General features: G+C 43.5%; 1 protein-coding gene across 2 annotated transcripts in view; it reads right to left on the bottom strand.

Moving 5' to 3' along the window:
• Positions 1-278: 278 nt before the first annotated feature.
• The window catches only part of CAP2 (cyclase associated actin cytoskeleton regulatory protein 2), a 130,811-nt gene continuing 107,459 nt past the window's right edge, over positions 279-23,630 (bottom strand). For both annotated transcript variants that reach the window (XM_040460571.1, XM_040460570.1), the window contains 6 exons: positions 15,065-15,254; positions 13,915-14,090; positions 12,675-12,798; positions 12,495-12,577; positions 6,058-6,198; positions 279-1,741 (listed from right to left, as the gene is read on the bottom strand). In XM_040460571.1, the coding sequence (XP_040316505.1) occupies positions 1,658-1,741; positions 6,058-6,198; positions 12,495-12,577; positions 12,675-12,798; positions 13,915-14,090; positions 15,065-15,254 (798 nt within the window). In that variant the 3' untranslated portion in view covers positions 279-1,657. The remainder of the gene's footprint in view (positions 1,742-6,057; positions 6,199-12,494; positions 12,578-12,674; positions 12,799-13,914; positions 14,091-15,064; positions 15,255-23,630) is intronic.

The raw sequence follows: 23,630 nt of genomic DNA on the forward strand, positions 1-23,630 counted from the left end.
TGAAGGTCTATGAGGGGGATTTTCCTAGTGAAGAGGACTTGAATTATGGAGCTGGATTCTAGACTTTTCTGACTGACAGTCATTCCAACTGCAAATGGCTTTATCTGGTACGTTGAAGAAGCCATTCTTCAGGGAAGCTGATGGCATGTTGGATACATTCCCCAATTCAACCAGAAGGGCTCAGCCGTCTTTCCTGAATCTGACATATCTGACATACGAGCAAGGGGGCAAATCAAAGTGGAAAATAACAATTTTAACACCCAGAATTCATCACAGGATTTAAACAATTAGAATTTTACTTTATTTTAGAATAAGTTTACAGTTGAAAAAAAAGATATTTACTAAAGCCACGTAATTCATATGAACAAAACTTTTATAGCAAAACCTTGGTACATGAGCATTAGTAATTTGAATACTATATGGGTATAGAAGATATTTAAAAAACGGAAACGACGTATCCCAAAGGCTGTAGGAGGCACAATATATATATGCTTGTATTGGGTCTGCAAGCATTATACTAGAATTCACTACACTGATCCAACAAGTTGTGGATTGTTCAGCGCTGTGTACTGGAAGGATACAAAGGAATATGCTAGTTTCTCTTGTACTGGAAAAGCATGTTCTATCAATACTACAAAATAGGAGCAGCAAGTCAAGCCAACAAACAATTTCTTAGGTTTTGGAAGAAGTGTTACATCTATGGCTTTTTAACTCTCATCGTTTTGAGACTGGTTAGAAGTCTGGAAAGCGAAAAAGGAAGTCTATAACAAAACATTAATGACATACTTTACAAGGCATCTGATTATTCATTCAACAGGTTCAACACTGGGAAACAAAAAAATTTATGAGCTTGATCTTTGAGCAAAATTGTGAGGTAATCTGTCTGCCTCCTCCCACCAATCGTTTGGCATAAAAAAAAAAAACTTTCTGCAGAAAAGTAAAAGTTTCCCATTTGACAATGGCAGAGGAATATTTTAAGAAAAATTAGAAATGACTTCTGGCTTTAAGTTTTAGTAACTGTAAAGAATACAAGTCTTCTAAGGACCAAGAAACTGGATAATGGTCTTTAGGATGGAATTTTCTTACGTTTTGTAAAAAAAAAAAAAGTGCCTTGAAATATGTATCATGCTGACAATGTATCCACGCTGACAAAGGTGAACATTTGGTAAAAACGAGGGAACAAAGGTCAAAACTTTTCAGAGCATATTACTACTGCATCACACTGAAACTGTCTCAAGGGTAAAAATGTACATCTTAGATTCTCAAAGGTTTTATTTTCCAACTAGCAATTAAACCGAAGTGTCAAATTGAATCATGCAGTATTTTTACCTATCAGCTACTGTGTTCATGATATTAGGGGGACAGAATTCTCCCCTCCCCCTTAAAATGTGTAATGCTCACTAGTCATCATGTGGAACTCAAATTACACACAAAGGCAAATCATGAAGAAATGGTAAATACTTCAAAATGCCCACGAAGGCATGCCAGAAATGATGCTGTTTCTAGAACACAGAACTGCTGGAAGCCAAAACTAAAGCAGTAGGTGTTCCTGCGACTTCTAGGTCTTCAATGCTGCTTGTTTTTTTGTTTTTTTTTTTTGTTTTGCTTGTTTCTTTTTTTGATGGGTTCAGGTCAGGGGGCTCAGTCTCTCTGGAGGTTAGCCCATAATTTCTGCAGGTTCCGTGACCAACTTGGATCCATCCCAGGCTGTCTTGAACTGTTCTGGAACAGGAAATTCTCTCTGGAAGAATGAAGAACAAAGTTACTTGAACCCGGGCTTTCTTCTGCAAACAGATGGGAGCCTGAATAGCGTCACGTGATGGACAAAGATATTTTAGGGGACCCAAGCGTGTGTTGTGGAGAGGTCCTGTGTGTCATGTGGAGACCCGGATAGTTATGTGTCAGTTCTGTGACTGTGCGGGCATCATGATTAAAGCTGGATCCTCCTGGGGTGCCTGGGGGGCTCAGTTGGTTAAGAGTCTGACTTTGGCTCAGGTCATGATCTCACAGTTCGTGAGTTCGAGCCCTGCATCGGGCTCTGTGCTGACAGTGCAGAGCCTACTTCGGATCCTCTGTCCCCCCCTCTCTCTCTCTGCCCCTCCCCTGCTCATGCTCTCTCTCTCTCTCTCTCTCTCTCTCTCAAAAGAAATAAATTTGAAAAAAAAGGGTGTGTGTGTGGGGGAAACCTAGAACCCCCTAAGAATGAGGCATTCTTCTAAGTACTAGATATACAAGGACTCAGTCAATTGATAGCTCTGTGAGTGAGGTGTTACTGAGACGCCATCCATGGGAAACAGGTCTGGGAGGTCAAGCAACTGGCTTAAGATGCTATTGCTGTGAGCAGAGCAGCCAGCGGTGGACAGCCTCTCCACCAAACTCGAACCTGCACAGGATCAGCTGGGGGTCCTGTTCAAACCCAGATTCTGGGGCCCCTGAGGGGCTCAGTCCGTTAAACACTGGTCTTGGTTTCAGCTAAGGTCATGATATCACAGTTCATGAATTTGAGCCCTGTCTTGGGCTCCTGTTGGCAGCTCGGAGCCTGCTTGGGATTCTCTCTCTATTCCTCTGTCTCCACCCCTCTCCCGCTCTCCCTCCCTCTCTCTCTGCCCCTCCCCACCCCCTCTCGAAAATAAACTTAAAAATGCAGATTCTGATTCAGGAGATCTGGGGAAGAGAATGGTCATCTGTATTTCCAGAAAGTTCCGAGGGGACACTGAGGCTGCTGATGTCCAGTCACGCTGAGTAGAAAGGTTTTATCCCGGTGTTATTGGTGTACCCTTTGATGAAATAGGAAAATGTGCTTCGGGTTATAAATTTCTTACTCTGCATCCTGCCACCATCTCTTCCCACTGGGAAATATATGCCCGAGAGAGAGAGAGAGAGAGAGAGAGAGAGAGAGAGAGAGATGTGTGGGGGATGGAGGGGTATGCAGGAGAGCCAAAACAAATGTAGTTTGGAATCTCTCTTTTCCCCAGAAAGTGACTCTGCGGTCATTTCAGGAGAGGATCCAGGGCACCTGGGTGGCTCACTCTTTCCCGTGTCCCACTTCACTTCAGCCCAGGTCATGATCTCCTGGTTCGTGACTTTGAGCCCCGCGTCGGGCTCTGTGCTGACAGCTCGGAGCCTGGAGCCTGCTTCGGATGCTGTGTCTCCCTGTCTCTCTCTCTGACCCTCCTCTGCTCGCTCTCACTCTCTCAACAACAAATAAACGTTCAAAAAAAGAAGATGATCGAAAAGGAAGGTGAGAAGCAGTACTCTTGATGCTGGCTTCCATGGTCTCCCTGGACTTCCTGAACACACAGCACTGCTGAAACCCCAAGTATCGGACAAGCTGGTGTCTGCACTCACCCATCAAGGAGATGCAATGTTTCAGTGAAATATACACGCAAGTCGTATCTTTTCAGCTGTGGGATGCAACTGCTTCTTTTGGAACAAGCTATATTTATTTTAAAGGGAAAGCCCTTTTTTAAAATTCTTCTTCTTCTTTATTTTATTTTGGGGGGGGGAGAGAGAGAGCACAAGTGGGGGAGGGTCAGAGATCAAGGGAGACAGAGGATCCGAAGTGGGCTCCACGCTGATGGCACAGAGCCCAATGCGGGGCTTGAACTCACAAACAAAAATTAAAATTTTTTAATTTTAGGGAAGGCCTTTTCTCTAAGGAGCGATGAATTCTCCCTGAGTGAAATCTGTAGTGGAAAGCCTTAAGATGAAGCAAAGAAGCCGAAGTCTTCATAACCTAGTGCACGCGCGTGTGTGTGTGTGTGTGTGTGTGTGTGTGTGTGTGTGTGTGGTCAGTATCCCATCTGGGTCTCTTCCCGATGAGTAGACAAGGAGGCTTGGTGGTTGCTCTCAAGAACAGGTCAGGTGGGGAGTACCCCGGAGTGGAGGTGCTTCTTTGCTAGTAACCATGATTCAGCTGCTTCACATCTTTTTTGGGAGTGAAGTGACAGTAATGTGATGACATTCTTCTCTGGGCGACTGATTTCCTTCAGGATGAGTCATCCCCACCATCCACCCCCAGACTGCTATGCCCACGGCTGGACCCGTGTATTGCTTCCTTCCACCTCCAACTAGAAAATGTAAGGAGAGAAGCTGGATGGGGCGCCTGGGTGGCTCAGTCGGTTAAGCGTCTGACTTCGGCTCAGGTCATGATCTCGCGGTCCGTGGGTTCGAGCCCCGCGTCGGGCTCTGTGCTGACAGCTCAGAGCCTGGAGCCTGTTTCAGATTCTGTGTCTCCCTCTTTCTCTGACCCTCCCCTGTTCATGCTCTCTCTCTCTGTCTCAAAAATAAATAAATGTTAAAAAAAATTAAAAAAAAAAAGAAGAAGAGAAGCTGGAATGAGGGCATAAGATAATCTACCTATAAAGGGAAGACTCCTTTTTCAGCCTGGAAGCTCAGGTTTTGACCCCTACTCATGCTTTAGGTCAGTGGATCTCAAGCTTGGCTCCATGTTGGAATCACCAGAGAAGCTTTAACAAATGCAGATCCGGGGACCACGCCCAGGGATGCTAGCTCAATCACTCCGGCAAGGTGGTCCAGACCCACTGTTTTTCTTAGAAGATCCAGTTCCCGTGCAGACTGAGCCTTCTGCCTACACAGCTTCAAAGGCCAGGGACCACCCTAAGTTTCAGCTCTCTTATCCGAAGCTGCTTTGTATTAGTTTTAGCTCCTCAGCAGTGTGGAGATGGAGAATGTGAGAAGACTCTTCCCCAGCTCAGGGTTATACCGGCCAAATACCGAGCTGGGAGGCATGGCCCAGTGCTGGCGGACGTCTGTTTCTCAGCCTGACAGAATGGATTCTAGGCTGTGCTACTTAGCATGAGGCTGGGTAGTACTCAAGACAGGTGGACAAAGAGAACGTGTGAGCATGGATGTCGTCTGCCTAAGGAGATCAACCTGAATACTGACTGTGTAGACAGTTGGCTGGTGTCTGAACCACAGGCTGATGCAGTGCCTTCGAAGTTCCTTTTTCTCCCATCCTTCCCTGCTTCCCTGTCCTTTCCCCGCCCCCCCCCCCCCCCGCCTTCCTGCACAGTTAGAATCAGAGGGAATCGCCTCTGGGTTAATCTGTACTCTTCCAAGAAGCAACAACTAGAAGGAAGCAATAACTTGCTTCCAAGTTGCATCAACCAGCAAGCTCACCACACTGAATGATGCAGAAAAAAGTATTCATTTAGACTTCCTTTTCGATGTGTGAGAGCATCTGCGTGCTTCTTTTAAGGGTTGCTTTGTTGGGGAGAGGAGGCATAGAGAAGAAATAGTTGCAGAATCAATTAGGCTGTGTTTCTCAGAGGGGCTGGATGGGCTGATGGCATCAGAATCACCCGGGATGCCTGTTAAAGTGCAAATCCCCAGACCCCGCCCAAAGCCCCCTGAATCCAACCTGCAGGTGCAGACTTTGGGAGCTGACATTTTCGTCAAGCTTCTCAGCTGATCCTTACACTGAGTTTGAGAACCCCTGTTGTAAGTATACCTACAGGAGAAATAGGTCTACTTATTGTCGACCTCCTTCCCATTTTTTCCCCAAGGCATTTCTCCTTCCTTTCTGTTTGCCTCCACCCCAGCAAAGGAAACCAGTCAGTCCTCAATACCATGAACTCAGATGTATGGGGTACCATTTGAGAAAAGCTAGCCCGTTAAGGTAATTATCAGTGAACTTCCTAGAGAATCACAAATCCAGGAATGAGCCCAGTCAGGAAACTAACAGGGGAGAAGAACTGTGGAAGGCAACTCTCCGAATTCCTCTTCTGCCTGTGAATTATTCTACAAACGAAGTTCACAGGTTGGGAGCTGATTAATCAATCTTTAAGAATGTTAATAACGATGGGGCGCCTGGGTGGCTCAGTCAGTTAAGCATCCAATTCTTGATTTCAGCACAGGTCACGATCTCACCACAGTCTGTGAGTTCAAGCCTCGCATCAGGCCATGTGCTGATGGTGCAGAGCCTGCTTGACATTCTCTCTCAAAATAAATAAACATTAAAAAAATGAAGAAAAAAAGAATGCTAATAAAAAATGCTCAAGAAAAATTCTTTACCGGCTTTTAAAAGGTACTTACATAATCACCATCCTGAGGAATCAGGACATTCATTTCAGATGATTTGGCACTCACGATCTCACAGTCCAGTGCATCTTCACTGAGGTAGATGTGGCAACCTTCCGTCTTATTAATGGAAATCGTTGGCACTTTCCCCATGACCTGAAATAAACAAGAGAACAATCCTGGGACCAACGTAGAGAAATAAAAATTAGAATGTCTTCGAATAAGCATGGTGCATGGGCTTCCCGGAGCTTTAGGAAGAGCTGGGTCAGGGCTAGTGAGGCTGCTTAATGGCACTGTGTCCAGGCTGAACTGGTGGGTGTCATTTGGGGACAGAATGAAAGGACCACACAAAGGGATTCTCAAGCCGCAGGGTCTCTTTCCTGAGACAAAATGAAGGGATTAATGTGAAAACGGCAGCTAAGTGTTCAGAAAAAGTCTCACCCCCCTTGAGTGGATTTGCAACATATATTTGATTTCATGATAAAAGCAACAAGGAACATTTGCTTTTATTTGCTTACAATTTTCATTCTGACAAATCTATCAATCTTAGGTTAAAACAAATACTAATATTGCCACTTAAGAGTAAATACACTATTCTGTAATCGAGTAGGTTTCTCTTGAACCTAAATAAGAATAAATAAGAAACACTACAATTCTTTTCCCGTAAGTCTTTTGCCGGATAAAAATCTCACTGGCTGAATGTGAAGCCTGAATAAGACATTGAGTGTCTAGGTTATTTTGAAATGTATTAATTCCAGGAGCCAAAACCGGGGACTTGGTTGAGGTCATTCACTGGGTAGATAAACAGGATCATACCCACAAGTGGGGGGGGGGCGGTTCTTTGTATTGTTTGCAAATATCTAAGTGCTATAAAAATATTGCTCAGTTTCAAATTTCTTGTTTTAACAGTTTTGAGACATCCCCCCTACCAATCTCTATAGGGGCAGCCTGTTCCCCAATGACCATATTACAACTCTATAATTTTCCTTCTTGTAATGGTAATTGGAAGTGATAAAGACATCTGCTGTTTCACCCTGAAGAAAAGGCTGGATTGCAAACCCAAGGAGCAGCTCCTGTTGATGGTGCAGGTGATGTAAAGAATTCCTCAGGGGGAGTCTAGCCAGGTCACCACACTTCTCTGTTTTCTCCCTCTCTCCATAGAAACCGGACACCGAGTTAGCAATGAGCCCCAGTGCCAAAAAAAAAAAAAAAAAAAAAAAAAAAAAAAAATGCAGAGGTAGTTCAAGGTCAGGTAAGCATGGGATTTGCCATAAATAAACTAAAACAGTAACAATACATAGATCTATATTTCAAAAATGTGTCAGCAGTAATGTTTTGGTGATTTCTCCATTTATCTTCCAGTGATGAAAAGCATTTACAGTTGCCTAGAACGATATGGAAGCCCAGGCAAGTCAAGAGAAAAGATAAACTGTCAGTGGGTCTTTGGTGATTTGTTTGTGAGGCAGAATGGGGACCCTTGAGGCAAGCACAGGACACTAATCCACTATACTGATATTTATATATTGCTATATTGTATTACAAATGCATAAACACTCCATGTTTCCGAAAGTCTGAAAAAGCAACAGCAGACCTTAAACCATTGCCCCAATATGGTACGAATGCTCTTTTCCACAATGTTTTGGTCAACACTGCATGAGCATAGATTGTAGACATGCTCTTTGTGCCCTGGTGGTCTGGGAGCACTTTGGGAACAGAAATGGCTTCTTATCAAGGGAACTGGGTCCAAGAGTCGTTCCTCTGCTGAGTGACAGGTGACGTGTGACCCTGCCCAGGCCAATGCTCTAGCATTTAATCTGTTTCTGTATTAGTTTGGTTTTTCCATAAATGTATTTCTCTACAAAAAATTTTTTTTACGATTTTATTTTTAAGTAACCTCTACACCCAACATGGGGCTCAAACTCACAACCCCAAGATCAAGAGTCACACCTCCACCGACTGAGCCAGCTGGGTGCCCCTATTTCTCTACAAAAATTTAAAAAAATTTCCATAGAATATCTGAGTCTCTTTTCTTTCTTAAAATTTGTGTGCATGTTTTGAGGGTAGTTTGCCAAAAACGGAATTCCTGGACCAAATCATATGAACTTAGGTGAATGCCCCTTTGTTCCCTTCAACCTTTTTTAAGTCATTGAGGTTAAATCCACAAACACAAAATTCACCTGTTTCACGTGCACGATTTAACGGTATTTGGTAGGTTTACAGATGTGTGCAACCATCATTTCGCCTCAGTTCTAGAATATTTCCATCACTCCCCAAATATCTCTAGTGCCCAATTACAGTCAAACCCCGTCCTCACTCCCTGGCCAACCACTCATCTCCATTGTAACCAAGCCCCTTCAAAAGAATGTGTTAGAGGCGCCTGGGTGGTTCAGTTGGTTGAATGTCCGACTTCAGCTCAGGTCATGATCTCACAGTTTGTGGGTTCGAGTCTCACATCGAGCTCTGTGCTGACAGCTCGGAGCCTGGAGCCTGCTTCGGATTCTATGTCTCCCTCTCTTTCTGCACCTCCCCCGCTCCACTCACGCCCTGTCTCCGTCTCTCAAAAATAAATAAAGTGTTTAAAAAGATTAAAAAAATAAAAGAATGTATTAAATGTTTTAAATAATGACATTCATTTGAATTTTAACATCCAAAAGCTTGGAAAGGATTCAAGAAAATGTCTCTCTCTGGTCTCTGAACCCCGTTGCCAAGTTTCAGTCCTTCTTGGACAGATAACCACGGTTTATCCTTCCAGGTTATTTTTAGAATGATCTATTTCAAACATAGCAACAAAGAAAATATAACACGCAAATATACATATGTCAAACAGCTTTGTCAGGGTTTAACATTTTGGTTTCTTTCTTTCTTTCCTTTTTTTTTTTTTTAGGACTATAATCTTACAGTCGAGTCGAAGTCCCCTCTGTATTACCCACCACTGCATTCACTACCCCTCTCTCATTCTCGTCTCTTCCTTTTCCAGTTTTATATTTCCCAATGATTTTTCTTGTCATTGGCTGGGTTACAACCCTTAAAGCATTATGGAACAAAGGCAATGATAGAAGGAATTTTTTCTTTATTTCTGACTTTAATGGGGAATTCTGAAGATTCAAATGAAGTTTGATTTTCACTATAGGATTTTGATAGATGCCTTTAATTGGGTCACAGAAGGTAGTATATCTTCTATGACTTTTTTTTCTAGGATTATCAGATACAAATATATCTGTGTATATATATGTGTGTGTATATGGAAAAATGAAATCATGCTCTACATAATCGTACAAAAGTGTTCTTTCCTCTTAACAAGGTTATCATGGATATCTTTGTAGATCACTTTTAAAAATGGTTATGCGGTAGCCATTTTTATATAGAGTTCAGAAGTTAAAAACATTTTTTTAATGTTTATTTATTTTGAGAGAGAGAGAGCGAGAGCGCGAGCGAGCAGGGGAGGGGCAGAGGGAGAGGGAGAGAAAGAACCCAAAGCAGGCTCCACACTGTCAGCGCAGAGCCTGATAAGGGGCTCAAATGCACAAACCGTGAGACCATGACCTGAGCCGAAATGAAGAGTCAGACACTTAACCAACGGAGCCACCCAGGTGCCCCAGAAATTTAAAATTTCTAACTAGACATAGCTTTCTTGATAATTTCTTCTATTACTTCTCAATTTAGAATTATTTCCCCAGAAATTTATGAGTATTTAAAACTGTTTTCTTCCACTTTACTATAGCTTCATGTTTTGTATTTAATTCAATTGGTTTTAATTTTGAACGTGATGTATTTTCATTAAAAAACGCTAACTCCTTATATATCATCAGTGCTACCCAATCTCATTTCTGTAAGAATAAAAGGACGCTTGAAATATACTCTCTAAAATTCAGAGGGGGTAGATTAGATTATTTCCAGAATACTTTTCACCTGGTTAAATATGTGCTCTCACCTCAGTCACAGAATATTATTTCTGTGACTTTGGGGAGGGGAGGGTTGCTTAAAAATAATGTGAAGTGAGAGAAAGCCTGGCTCTTTGTGTAGAAACTTCACTATCCAAAATAGTTCTTCAGAAACTGTGGACTTATTATTAGGTTTACATGAACCATATTTATCCTTGAGTATAATAATATACCCTTGGACTTTTCCTTTCCTTTTTTTTTTTTTTTAACGTTTATTTTCTTTTGAGAGAGTGCACATGTGAGCGGCGGGGGGGGGGGGGGGGGGGCAGAGGGTGAGAGAGAGAGAGAGGGAGAATCCCAAGCAGGTTCCATGCTCAGCACAGAGCCCAATGCTGGGCTTGATCCCACGACCCTGGGATCATGACCTGAGCTGAAACCAAGAAGCAGACACTCAGCTGACTGAGGTATCCAGGCACCACAGAACTGGACTTTTTCTGATGATGAGTGATTTCCTTAAAATTTTCATGCATAATGCTTTGGGAGAAATAGAACTATTAAATAAATGGATGGATGTGGTTTTCAGAAATGCTACATTAGAAGGTGGCATTATAGAATGTAAGCTTCACAAGGACAAGAATTTTTGTCTCGTTTGCTCACTGGTATTTGTTGTGCTGAGAACAGTACCTGGCACATCAGACACATTCAACAAACATTTGGCAAATGAATGAATGAAATGAGTGTGTTACATGTTAAGTGGCCTTGAGCACGCAGCTCACATTAAAATTTTTAAAAATATTTATTTATTTTTAAGAGACACAATGCAAGGTGGGGGGGAAGGGCAGAGAGATGAGGGGGGACAGAGGATCCGAAGCGGGCTCTGCACTGACAGCAGCAAGCCTGATGTGGGGCTTGAACTCACGAATACTGAGATCATGACCTGAGCCAAAGTCAGACACTCAACTGACTGAGCCACCCAGGCACCCCGATAACTCACATTTTTGAAACTGAAGTGTGAGCTGAGGATTCCAGTCAAGTTTCCCTGTGTACGTGGTGAAGATAACAATATAGTAAATGCCTGTGCAGAGTTATTTGGTTGCTTTCTCCTAAGTAGTTTTCTATCAGGAAATTAAATTTATGAAGAAATGGAAGCAGAATGGTTAGGGAAGGAGATTTACACAGATGCACCACAGACAATACATGGAACTGAGTGAGAAAGAGATACATGTATCCACAGAGCCTATGTGGCAAGGATATTTAGAATTTGGGCTGCAGAGGACTTAGAATCCCTCAGCTAACCTTGGGTTTCAGGGCAGGGAACTCTGAGTCAGAGGTGAAGCCAACTGCCCAAATGCATATGGCAGGTGGGGACAGAACTGGGGCCTTGCCCAGGGCTCAGGGTTCAGCACTCTTTCCATTAAATGGACACACACAAAACCATGTCTTAAATAGTAGTGAGTGAAATGTAAAATGTCCATTCAAATGTACTTGAAGTAAAAGTGGCAGTGGCAGGGGTGTCTGGGTGGCTCAGTTGGTTGAGTGTCTAACTTCAGCTGAGGTCATGATCTCATGGTCCATGAGTTCCAGCCCTGCTTTGGGCTCCACACTGACAGTATGGAGCCTGCTTAGGATTTTCTCTCTCCCTCTGTCTTTCATGCACTTGTGCTCTCTCGCTCTCACAATAGATAAATAAACTTAAAAAAAAGTGATGGTGGTAAAAAGCTCAGTAAAACGAGAGAAATATCTATAAAACAAGAATCCAATTTTAACAAACATTGTCAGGAAACATCAGGTCACAAGGGGTTAATTAAATGTATGAAACCTGTCACGGTAGAGCCTGTGATTCGGGAGTTGAGTGTTTGAGCCCCACGTTGAGTGTAGAGATTACATAAAAATGAAGTCTTAAAAAATGAAAAAATAATTAAAAATAACAACATGAAGAGAGTGTAATCGAAGGTGGAAGTTATCGCTGGCCAAAGGCAGGAAGCCCATTAACTCTTGGCATACTGTAAAATCCCACTGGGTTAAACCAAAATTTACTAAAGGAGTGCACATTTTCTCCTAGTTTGCAAATTCAATTCCAATCCTACTTCCTAGGTTGTTAGTCTGATAATCTCACCGACTCTTCACAAAAACTCTATTTCCTCCTTACTCAGAACCAACTGTCCCTGAGAAAAGAAAATTCTCTTCGGGATGGTGCTATCATCTAGGAGAATCTCTTAGAGTCTGTGTTCATTCATTAGTTGACTCATCCCAATCATTACCTCGCCAAACATTAGGACACTGAGTATGTGCAGGTGCTGAGCCAGTGTCTGTGGCTGCAAAGATTAGTTATCTGCTCTTGAAATAGGCATGTGCAAGATAGGATGTGTTAGAGTCTAAGAGACTGAAAGGGGGGAAGTCACACTGTCTAAGAAGAAAGACAGGGCTTCAGAGAGGAGGTGATGACAGAGCTGTGTCTGGAGGAAAGGGAAGAATTCTCTAGGTGGACATGGCCGGCCCCTTGGGGGGGCAGCTGGATCATCAGAGCAAAGTGGCAGTGGGTTCAGAGCGCACGCTTGACAGGCCACCTACCTGCATTTGAATATCCTTGGAATTGATCACTTCCACAATGCCTACCACGTTGTCAAACACAAGGCCAAACTTCTTACAGTTGTCTAGAGGAAGCAAACAGAAACACAGCTCTGTTAGGCACACGCATCATGTTTATGCAAAGCAACTGACCATCCTAAGTGACCCCGGGTGCTGCCCTACCGATTGTAATGGAATTTATTTTTCCTTTCATCTGTAGAGTGGACTTGTTGCAGCTGAAAATGTAAGCCACTTGTTTCAGTTCGGTCTCAGAAATCACAAGGTCATGCCTGTCCTCTTGATACTCCTAAAATGAAAACACATGCAAATACTGAATACAAGGACGTATGCAGATAAATGGAATCCTCCGCACGTTGAAATTACTGTGGGGTTCAACATTAATTCTAGCTTTTCGATATGCCCTTCCTTTCAGAACCACTTTTTAATAGGCCAAACCATAGGTCTTACTCTGTTTTTGTAATGATGGGAATGAATGGAACCGCTGCTTGGAAGCAGGTGGGGGGGGGGGGGTCAGTGTCCATTTGCAAACCAATATCAGGCGCCCCAGAGGCTGCTGGGTGGTGGGCTGGAGCTTTTTGTTCAGTCTTTTTGCTGAGTCTGGCCTTAATGCTGCAGTAAAATGTGCCGCGTCAAGGAGTTGGGCAACTAGGTTGGTGACGACCGTGGTGTTAAGTCCCTGTGTATCTGCAGCCCAAGACAACCTTTCTCGGGAATCTGGTCTTTCGGAAACCTTTGGGGAAGCTCCATGGATTGGCAGGGAGCACCAGGTCTCGTGCACATTCTCTGTGTCTCTGTCCTGTTCACACAACCAGGCAAGTGGTGGCTGAAGCGGCAGATGACATCAGTGCCTCTGTCCATGGCCCTGAACCCCCTACATCCAACCAGAATGGGGAACAGATTAAAAGCTTGTGGAAAGAGTTGTCAAATCCGTAGAGACAGAAAGTAGAAAGGCTGTTGCTGGGGGCTGAGCGGGGGAGTGGGGAGTTGTTGTTTAAGGGGTACAGGGTTCCAGTTTGACAAGATGGAAAGAGTTCTGTGGACGCGTGCTGATGGCTGCACAACGCGAATTCACTTGGCGTCCGTGAGTCAGTACGTACGCTTAAACGTTAGGTGTCACTGAAATGCTAAGATGGTAAATTTTATGTGTATTTTACCACAATGAAGAAAATGATTTTAAAAACGTGAAGAAAAGGATGCATGAGAAATAATGAAAAACCAAAAAGTAAAAAAAAAAAAAAAAAAGAAGTTGATGGAAGCATTCAGAAACACCCCGGTTTTTGCTCTAGCCAGAGGCTTGTGCCTTTGTCTTTTCACTCAGAAACCTTGAAGACCTGGGTGAGCACTTGGTCCTGTCACTGGAGCATGCCAGGAATGAAGGTTAAGGTTAAAGGGCTTCACTCACGACTCTCCATTTCTTTCCTTCCAACTCGAACACGGGAGCATGTTTCTGAGGAGGATGAGACGGGGGGGCCCTGGAGCCTGGAGAGAGGCTTTTGGTAGGAGATGGAGTTTGTCCTCCTTGAGTCCGTAGGCTGGGATTCTTGTATGTCTTCTGGTCATCTGTGACGTGCCGGAGCCCTGGAAAGGGAACACATTGCCACGTTTCTTTGTATTTTATGCAAAGGGAACTGTCTCTAACTTCTTGGATGAATATAAACAGAACAAGAAATTTTGGTAATGCTATTCTCAAGGTTAATAATATGCACAGTCAGAGACCTTATAGATTTAGAGTTAATTAGAAGCACTGTAAACATTTTTTAAATTTGAGGGAACTTCTTTAAGGAGGTAAGATAGATAAAAATTCTATAAAAAAGCAAAGCACCTGGCCAAAAAAAGATCACATGATTTACTTCTTTTCTCATGGCTAATGCTTTCCCCAGGTGTAGCCTAGAAGGACAGGGCATTCCAGTAAGTATACGCCATAGAGTATGGAATAGACTTCAGGGTTATGAGTCCATTCTCTTACTTTGCAGATGAGGGGACAGCCCAGCCAGCTGGAGCCAGAGGAAAATTTAGAGTTTGGGGCTCTTAGCTCCTAGCCCAGTGCACAGGGACAATTACACCATAACTCCTATTACTGGTCTAAAACAAAAATACATTTGCATAAACCTTACTGTTCAGAATGCATGTACATCCTGATATATCTTAAAGGTATGATTAAAAACAACCGTTCACAGTGATGACAAATGTGCTTCAATGACAGAATTATTTGGCAAGCCTGTCCACTGCTTGAGGACAGAGGTACTACTGTTTGTTGTTTCATTTCACTCGGTCTTAATGCCCCGGTTGTAGATGGTGCCGAAGCATCGAGGCTGCTGTGAGTGGTGCTAACTTGGAACCCAGAGTCTCTGAGTTCTTCCTGATGGTCCATGTAACAGCCCACTAAGCCCGTCTCCCTCGAGATGAAGAACGCTGCAGGCTTCTGTTTCCCCACACAGCTCCCCGTGTTTTGGGGATGGAGATGGAATGATGCATCCATCACTGTAGGCTCTGGGGGGAAGCTATGTGCCTTGGAGGCAGAGGGAGACAGAGTCAAGGTCCAGTTTTCTCACCTTTCGTAATTCCTTCCCCTTGGTTAAGTTGGGCAAATAGAGCTGAGCGTGAAGGGGAGGGCTCCTCTCTTCTGTCTTCATTCTCAAAAAGTGGAGGTGGCCCTGGAGGAGGGGGTGGGGGAGGGGGTGGAGGAAGGCCAGGCCCAGGGGACAGGACAGACGATGCTGATGCGGTTGATGCTACTGGCCCCTGAGGGAGAGAGAAGACGGAAAGCATTGTCTTCAGACTCACGCTCTCGCTGAGAGTTGGGATTTCGCCACTGTCACTCAGAACCTGCTACCAATGAAGAAGTGGCGTTCAAGACTCACAACGGGCACCACGGGTCTGTCTGGAGCACTGGGACCCCCGAGGGCGGGGGCGGGGGATGCACCTTGGGGAACAGAGCATGACTGAGCTGGAGGGCCCTGTTGGCAGAAACTGCATGCTCTGGGTTCATGCTGCCAACTCAGAGGCAAACAGAGACATATTCACAGGGTCACATCCAAAGCTCAGGACTTGAATGGAACCAGGCCTTGGCCAGCTGAGAATCATAAGCAGAATGTAGTTCAATCGATAAGAGGATTCGCTCTTTTGGGCTGCTGGGAATCACACCCACCAATAAGAGAGAGAGTGGCAAAAATACTCAGTGGATAGTAGGTGTTTCTGAACCTTTTTGAGCAGCTCAAGAGAGAGATACTGAAACTCTTTCTCTGCAACTCATTTTCCAAGTATGCATGCCTCACACTGACCCCCAAGTAGGGGCCGTGTATGACCTGGATGCCTGTCAAATCAGGGTCCAGGACCCATCTGATGGTTTCATGCATCTAATGTTGATTGTTAATGAACCAATTAAAAATTGAATCCTTTCTGAGCAAGATCTAGGCTTACTTATTTTCGCTGCTATGTGAAATTCAAGGTTTGTTTTCGGTTTGAAGTTCTAACAAATTCATATGACAGTAAAAGGTGCTAGACAATAGAAGAGTATGTTTGAATGTTTTGAGAAAATCACCCCCTCTCCCCCATGTAAACACACATATACAACAAACTTGGGTGATGCAATATTTTACTTTTAAACCTAAAGCGGAGGGGTGCCTGGGTGGCTCAGTCGGTTAAACGTCCGACTTTGGCTCAGGTCATGTTCTCACGGTTTGTGGGTTTGAGCCCCGTGTCGGGTTCTGTGCTGACAGCTCAGAGCCTGGAGCCTATTTCGGAATCTGTGTCTCCTTCTCTCTCTGCCCTCCACCCCCTCCCCACCCAATCAAAAATAAATAAATGTTAAAAAAATAAACCTGAAGTAGAACTCTGTATCTAGGATAAGGCATTATAAGTGAATTCAATGAAAAAATAGAAAATTAAAAAAGTTGAGAGTAATGGACATGTGGTTTAGGCTCATGTATTTCCAATGCCAAAAATAAAATGTAAAACATCTAAGTGCTAAATATTAACGAAGACAGCATATTCTCATTTTCATAAGCAAGTCAGTATTCCCAAGTGTCAATATTGGGAAGTTTTAATTGGTAGTAGTTTTCAGTTGAAACAAACAAACAAACAAAAAAACCCAACATGCTATTTTCAAAGTACTTATATAATCTCTATTAAGTGCAGAATTACTCTAAAGATAAAAGATTCTTCTCTTATTCAGAATGCATGTCTGAAAAACTGAGTGGGCTGGAGGTCTTGTCTCCTGAAGCTGTAATTTGTGATGGCTTTTTGTTTCTAAGGAAGACCAGCCTGACTCCATCAGAATGCTTGAGTCAAGTAAACCAGGACTGCACAATTCATGAGGCTGGCCAATTTTTCTTTCTTCGTATCTTAAATGTTTCCCATTATGTTGCTAGGGTGAAATTTGAGAATTTGCTCTGAATCATCAATAGCATGTAAGAGAAGCTTTGCACATCAAGCAATATTTCAGTCCTTAGTTCCAGACCCTGAAAGCCCCACTACCCCCACCAACATTACTTTTACTCATAAGCACGTAATAGCTCATAGAGTGAGTGGAGGGCCAGACCCCTTCCTCACTTCTGAAACGCTGCAGCTTTGCAGTCCTATTTTGTGGAATGGATAGAGGATACTGGCTTCTCTATCTCAGACTGATTTTGATGGCGCCCCTGCTCTCAGAATTCAGAGCGTCTCTCTAAGAGCCATTAAAAGGACACTGAAACCAATAAGCTACAGATACAACTTTTTGGAACTTTGATACCTTCAGATGGCTGACCCAGGAACGCCAAACAAAGGATTTACTGCAACAACTGTTGAATGTAAAAGCCAAAATATAAGAGAACTCAGGACCAGCTGAAACTCAACTTATCCTGAGCGCCTTCTGGTTCAGCCCCAGTGAGAGCACAAAACTAGGCTCCAGTTTCCAAGGGGACTTTACAATTAGCATTCAGGGGCTTTCCTGCAGACTCAAAAGCAAACTTGGTAGGCATTCCCTTGACAGGCCTCGGGGGCTACTTTGTAGCAGAACCCGGTCTTTCCCTCTTTCTTCCTCCTCTTTTCCTCCCGCAGGATCTCAGGGCACCTGGTACCGAGTACCAGTACAGAGTGTTCTGTATTCTCACATGTGCCTGGCCACGAGTGGCAGTCACATCCACTGAAATCGCAGCCCAGCACTAATCTTCAGGTGTCCCAGTAGAGACAGAAGGGAGATGGTCAGGGAAGGGAAGGGAGCCAAGAGTTCTGGAAAGTCTAGTATTTCCAGGTGTCGATTACTTCTGTTCATGTAACAAGACATTTAATGCTCAGTATAGGACGGCCTCTATGCCTCTATTCCCAAACTTGTGTGAGCATTCGAATCATTCTGAAATCTGTTAGAAATTAAAAAACCTAGCCCGTGTCCCAGAAATACTCTCTGGGGAGGTGGGAAGCATCTGTTTTTTTAATTTTTATTTTTTAACATTTATTTATCTTTCAGAGAGAGAGAGAGAGAGAGAGAGAGAGAGAGAGCGCGCACGCGTGAGTGGGAGTGGGACAGAAAGGGAGGTAGAGAGAGAGAGAGAATCCCAAGCAGGTTCCATGCTATCGGCACAGAGCCTGTGGTGGAGCTAGAACCCGCGAACTGTGAGATCATGACCTTAGCTGAAATCAAGAGTCACTCACTTAACCAACGGAGCCACATCTGTATTTTTTGAAGCTTCCTGGGTGATTCCAGTGCTCAGCCAAGTTTGGGAAGAATCACTCCATGCTACGTGCGGAGATTAATCTTAGTCCTCACGATAATATCATTAGGACTGTCTTGAAATCCCTCCTTAACAGAAAACAAAGCAGGAAATCAGAAAGGCTGACCCAATATTAAATGGCTAGTAAATGGCAGAGACATAATTCAAGCAATCTGCTTGATTCTAAAGCCTTCTTCAGGGAAATCTTTTATGTTATATTTAGAATATTTTTTTAAAAGTAGTCACTAGTGAAATTAAAGGGCCAGAGGTATAGGCTACGTCAACACATATGTAGTGTTGTTCTTGGGCCTCTCGCTAGAATATACATGACTCAAGTATGGGGAGGTGGTGTAAGAGCTGGCTTAATTTTTATCTCCACTATTCCTTGCTCTGTTTCTCTAATGCCTCCGTGGCTGACTGAGCTCCTACAGGCCAACTCTGGGACCAGGACCCCTATATCCTATGGAGATTTAGGAAGTCTTGGGTATTGACAGTGGCCCCTCAGCATCCAAATATCCTTGACGCTGGTTTGTTGTGACTCTGAGCCTGTGCTTCTAGAAACTGGCCTCTTGCCTTATTCACTTTTCTTGAGTACCTACTGGTTCCAGTAATAGGGTGTTTGCACCCAAATCATGGCTCCTTGCCTTAGGGTTCAAGTTTTTCTGGGATGGGAACCTGACCCTCCCCCCACCGGGGACTGGAGATTTAAGGGCATCACCTCTTGGTGTGACTTCCTATTACAGATAATGCACCAGGTGGTCTAGACTGAATGAGACGTAGTGGATCAGATCAGGGCTACGGCCTCCGTGGCCTGTGGAGTGATCCACCACAACCTGCTGTCACTGCGATGTAGGCCCTGTGGGAAGCAGAGCGCAGAGAAGCAGCACGGGGAGGACACAGTGCCCGCTGTGAGCTGGGTCCCTGCAGGGAGACAGGAGGACGGCTCCCAGACGGGCAAGCCTGCCTGGAGGTGCCGGGAACAAGAGCTGGGAAGAGCCTCCTGCCTGCTCCAGGAACATGAGGAGTCCGGGGAGAGTCACAGGCGAGAGCTTTTAATTAGCCTGCAGACGGCATTCACTTCTTAGAACACAGGCTATGGGGTCCCACGTACACATGTGAATTAAAATAAAGACATTCAGGGGCGCCTGGGTGGCTCAGTCGGTTAAGTGTCCAACTTTGGCTCAGGTGGTGATCTCGCGGTTCACGAGTTCGAGCCCCAAGTCGGGCTCTGTGTTGACAGCTCAGAGCCTGGAGCCTGCTTCTGATTCTGTGTCTCCCTTACTCTGCCCCTCCCCCACTCATCCTCTCTCTCTCTCTCTCTCTCTCTCTCTCTCTCTCTCTCTCTCTCAAAAATAAACATTAAAAAAAATAAAATAAAGGGGCGCCTGGGTGGCTTGGTCGGTTAAGCGTCCGACTTCGGCTCAGGTCATGATCTCACGGTCCGTGAGTTCGAGCCCCGTGTCAGGCTCTGTGCTGACAACTCAGAGCCTGGAGCCTGTTTCAGATTCTGTGTCTCCCTCTCTCTCTGCCCCTCCCCTGTTCATGCTCTGTCTCTCTCTGTCTTGAAAATAAATAAACGTTAAAAAAAATAATAAAATAAAATAAAGACATTTAATAAAAGATGTTGTTTACTTGCAAACTATCTGAATATTTCTATTCCTTCTAAAAGAAACTTTTTCTTAATAAAAAATTCCGTTACGGTGTGCTTTACCCTAACAAGTGAAGAATCGTACAGCTTAAAGCTGAAGACCTACAGGATTATGATATCACATGACTTGCACAAGGTCACACAGACCAGAAGGTGAAAGTGGGGAATGATGCTGAGCCAGCAGGAAGAAAGGCTGAGCCTCACTGGGCAGCAATGACCCCACCCCCCACCCCCCGACACACAGATGCTTTTTAAAAATACTACTTTGAGGGGCTCCTGGGTGGCTTAGTCACTTAAGCATCTGACTTTTGATCTCAGCTCAGGTCATGATCTCACATTTCCTGGGTTCAAATCCCATGGCCGGCTCTTCATTGGCAGCTAGGAGCCTGCTTGGGATTCTGTCTCGCCCTCTTTCTCCCCTTCCCTGCTTGCTCTTTCTCTCTCTCTCTCTCTCTCTCTCTCTCAAAATAAATAAATAAACTTAAAAAAATACTTTGGTATCTGTATTTGGTACAAAATACTTTGATACATTGATGTCTCAAGTATCTTAGAGCCCCAGACTGGTAACAACTGAAATATACATTTTATCAAAGTCATTATAACAATGGCTTATAATTTAAAGAAAAGCAGCACATTTAGGACTTTATTTTATTTATTTTTTATTTTTCTTTTAAGTAGGCTCCACACCCAGTGTATAGCCCAACGCAGGGCTTGAACTCACCATCCTCAGATCAAGACCTGAGCTGAGATCGAGTCAGATGTTTAACTGACTTTCATGTTTATGATTTTAAATGGCCATATTGAAGGTGCAAAATTCACCCATGTTGCAGCAAGAGCACAGCATAAAACCTAGAAATGCTGCTTTTGAAAGCTATTCGGATTAATTCTGAGAGCAGATGTTTGATTGTATACTTTTCTTTGGAGGTGGGGAGGGCAAAGACTCAAAAACGTCTGCAAATCTCTTCCTCTAAGTTAATTTCAACTGTCCTGGGAACAGCTGCTTCCTCTGATTTTAAATATATGAACTGTAAAATAATGAAACCATTGTATGCAGCATGTGCAAAGCTTGTCATGTTGCAGTTATATATGCTATATACATATGTAATAGTACAAGTAATATACAAGTAATACAATTGTGTACTAACATGCGTCAAAACTTTCCATTAAATGTTACTTGAATTAATAACTAATCATTTTATTACTTTAGAATTATATTTCATTCTGAAGAAGCAGCTACTTCGGGCTCTCAAATGAAGCCTCTTCACTGTTTTGCTGCTGGCAATTATGAATGTAATTAACAACTCACTTCTTTCCCCAGTGATAAACACCAGTTTGGGTACAGTGTAGCTTTGGATCTATCTAATTTACCAAAAAGACTCCCATGATCCACTTTGTTGAGTTTGTAGAAAGTGGGTCTAATGCAGTAGAATTAGACAGAGGTTTTTATCTTTGTGAAAAATTAAGCCAAAAGTGAAACATAGCCACTTAAGTAAAAAAAAAAAAAAAAAAAAATCTATTTCTCTCTCTCTCTCTCTCTCTCTCGGCTAAACGTTTTCCATCAACACAGCTACTTAAGTAAAAAAAAAAAGTCTATCTATCCTCTCTCTCTCAGCTACCAGTTTTCCATCTATGATTTTTCTGCTCAATAACTGACTTGTTTGGAAATTTTCAACTTTCACATTTTAAATTCCAAGATTTTTCAAGCCCAACAGTAAAGGTAGCAGGGGATTGGTCTAAATAGAACTTAACTCTTTAACAGATAGACTGATAATGAATCAGGATAAGGAGGTTCGTCTGTCAGTCCATTCAACAAACATTTACGGAGCGCCTCCTTGCAAGGAACCAGGCCTGCCGTGAAGAAGCAGCAGACGTCCTGTTTGTTAAGAAGCTCGTCATCTAGGAGGGGTGTTAAGGGCACAAATAAATAATTGCAGATGCAGTTTGATATGTGCCGTGTGGAACATGAACAGGGACATGAGGGCACAGAGGAGGGCATGACCGGCTCTCCTCAAGAGAGTGGGGTTAGCGGGGCCGGAGAAGGGCTGCTGTGCCTAACCTGGGCCATACCATTGAATGTTTTGTAGAGGACAGGGGTCTATAAAGAGAGGTATGAGGGAGTAAGAGGGAGTAACATACATACAGATCACATTAATCTCCACCTTTATCTTATTTTATTTATTAAAAAAATTTTTTTTAACATTTATTTTTGAGACAGAGAGAGACAGAGCATGAACGGGGGAGGGGAAGAGAGAGAGGGAGACACAGAATCAGAAGCAGGCTCCAGGCTCTGAGCCGTCAGCCCAGAGCCTGACGCGGGGCTCGAACTCACGGACCGCAAGATCGTGACCCGGCTGAAGTCGGACGCTTAACCGACTGCGCCACCCAGGCGCCCCCCTCCTTTTTTTAAAAATTAATCTCCACCTTTAACAACAGGTCAGCCAACCTGTATCTTGGCCTGTGTTTTTACCAGTTTTTAGAAAAGCAGAGACTAAGAAAATAAAAATATCACGGGGCAGCCTCTTGGAAGCAGTGGATTGTGTCCCATACCACAGAGCTTTTGTTACAATTTTCCTCTCTGAAACTAGCTTAGAGATAGTAATATTTTGAGCCACCTATCTTGCTATTTGTGAAGATTACAGATCAAGCTACAAAAGGAACCATCTGACGTGCAGTGGCATTGTTTATGGGTTTCGCCAGCGCCCCCAGCCCCCAGCCGTCCTCCTTGTGACCTCCACCCTGGCTCCCCTCACACGTACACGCACAGATGGCTGTCCTCTGATTCTTGGTCAGATTCTTTCTCGAGCTGTCCACCTCAGGGCCAAGCTGACCCATCAATCCCCTGGCTTAATGGCTTACTTATTTTTTATATTTTTGTTTAAAAAAATGTTTATTTATTTTGAGAGAGAGAAAGAGAATCCCAAGCAGGTTCCATGATGCCAGCAGGGAGCCTGACACGGGGCTCGAGCCCACAAACTGTGAGATCAAGAGTCAGACGCTTAACCAACTAAGCCACCTAGGCACCCACTCTGGCTTATGCTTTATGTTCTGCAGGCAGCAGTGAAAACTTACGTGTGCCCAATTACACACTTCAGAAGCAGTTTTAAAATTACAAAGCCATTTTAGTCGCAAATATACTTTCATTAACATGCGACAGCTGCGGGAATGGACGATGTTTTACAGCTGAACTTTGGGGTCAAGTGCTGTTTGTTAATTTTCCCAAATACGGCACACAAAATACGAGTGTGAGAAAGCCACTCACGTACCAAAACAGGAGGGAGGGATTAAATGAAAGACGCAGCACTTTCAGAACTAAAGACTTTCTATGCGCAGAAGTCAGACCGTTCTCACTGCAGAAAAAAATACTTCACAAATTTATGATTTAGGGTTTGTTTATATTTTAGAATCAAAATTTCTATTTTTTGCAAGATGCACTTTGATCAAGAACTTCGTGAAATTGATACATTTCCAAATTTATCAATTTCTATAAGTACTTGTGAATTTTACTTTCATATTTACATCACACTTTCATTGGCAGACAAGTATCATCGAGAAAAAAAGATTGCACATAAACTAACAGATGACCATCCCGTACAACATAAGGATAAGCCAAAGAGAATTATGGCTTTAGTCTCTATTTTCTTATTTTTATCGCTTCCTGTAATTTTGAGACTTCTTCTGCCAAAGAAAACAAAGTTTCTGGGGGCCCTTCCAAGAAAACAGAATTGTTAAAAATACTACAATGAAGTACTATATAGTATTTTAAGCACCTGCTTATTAATA

Source organism: Herpailurus yagouaroundi, unplaced genomic scaffold (assembly GCF_014898765.1).
Source record: "Herpailurus yagouaroundi ecotype Mexico unplaced genomic scaffold, PumYag 250, whole genome shotgun sequence".
Taxonomy (NCBI): domain Eukaryota; kingdom Metazoa; phylum Chordata; class Mammalia; order Carnivora; family Felidae; genus Herpailurus; species Herpailurus yagouaroundi.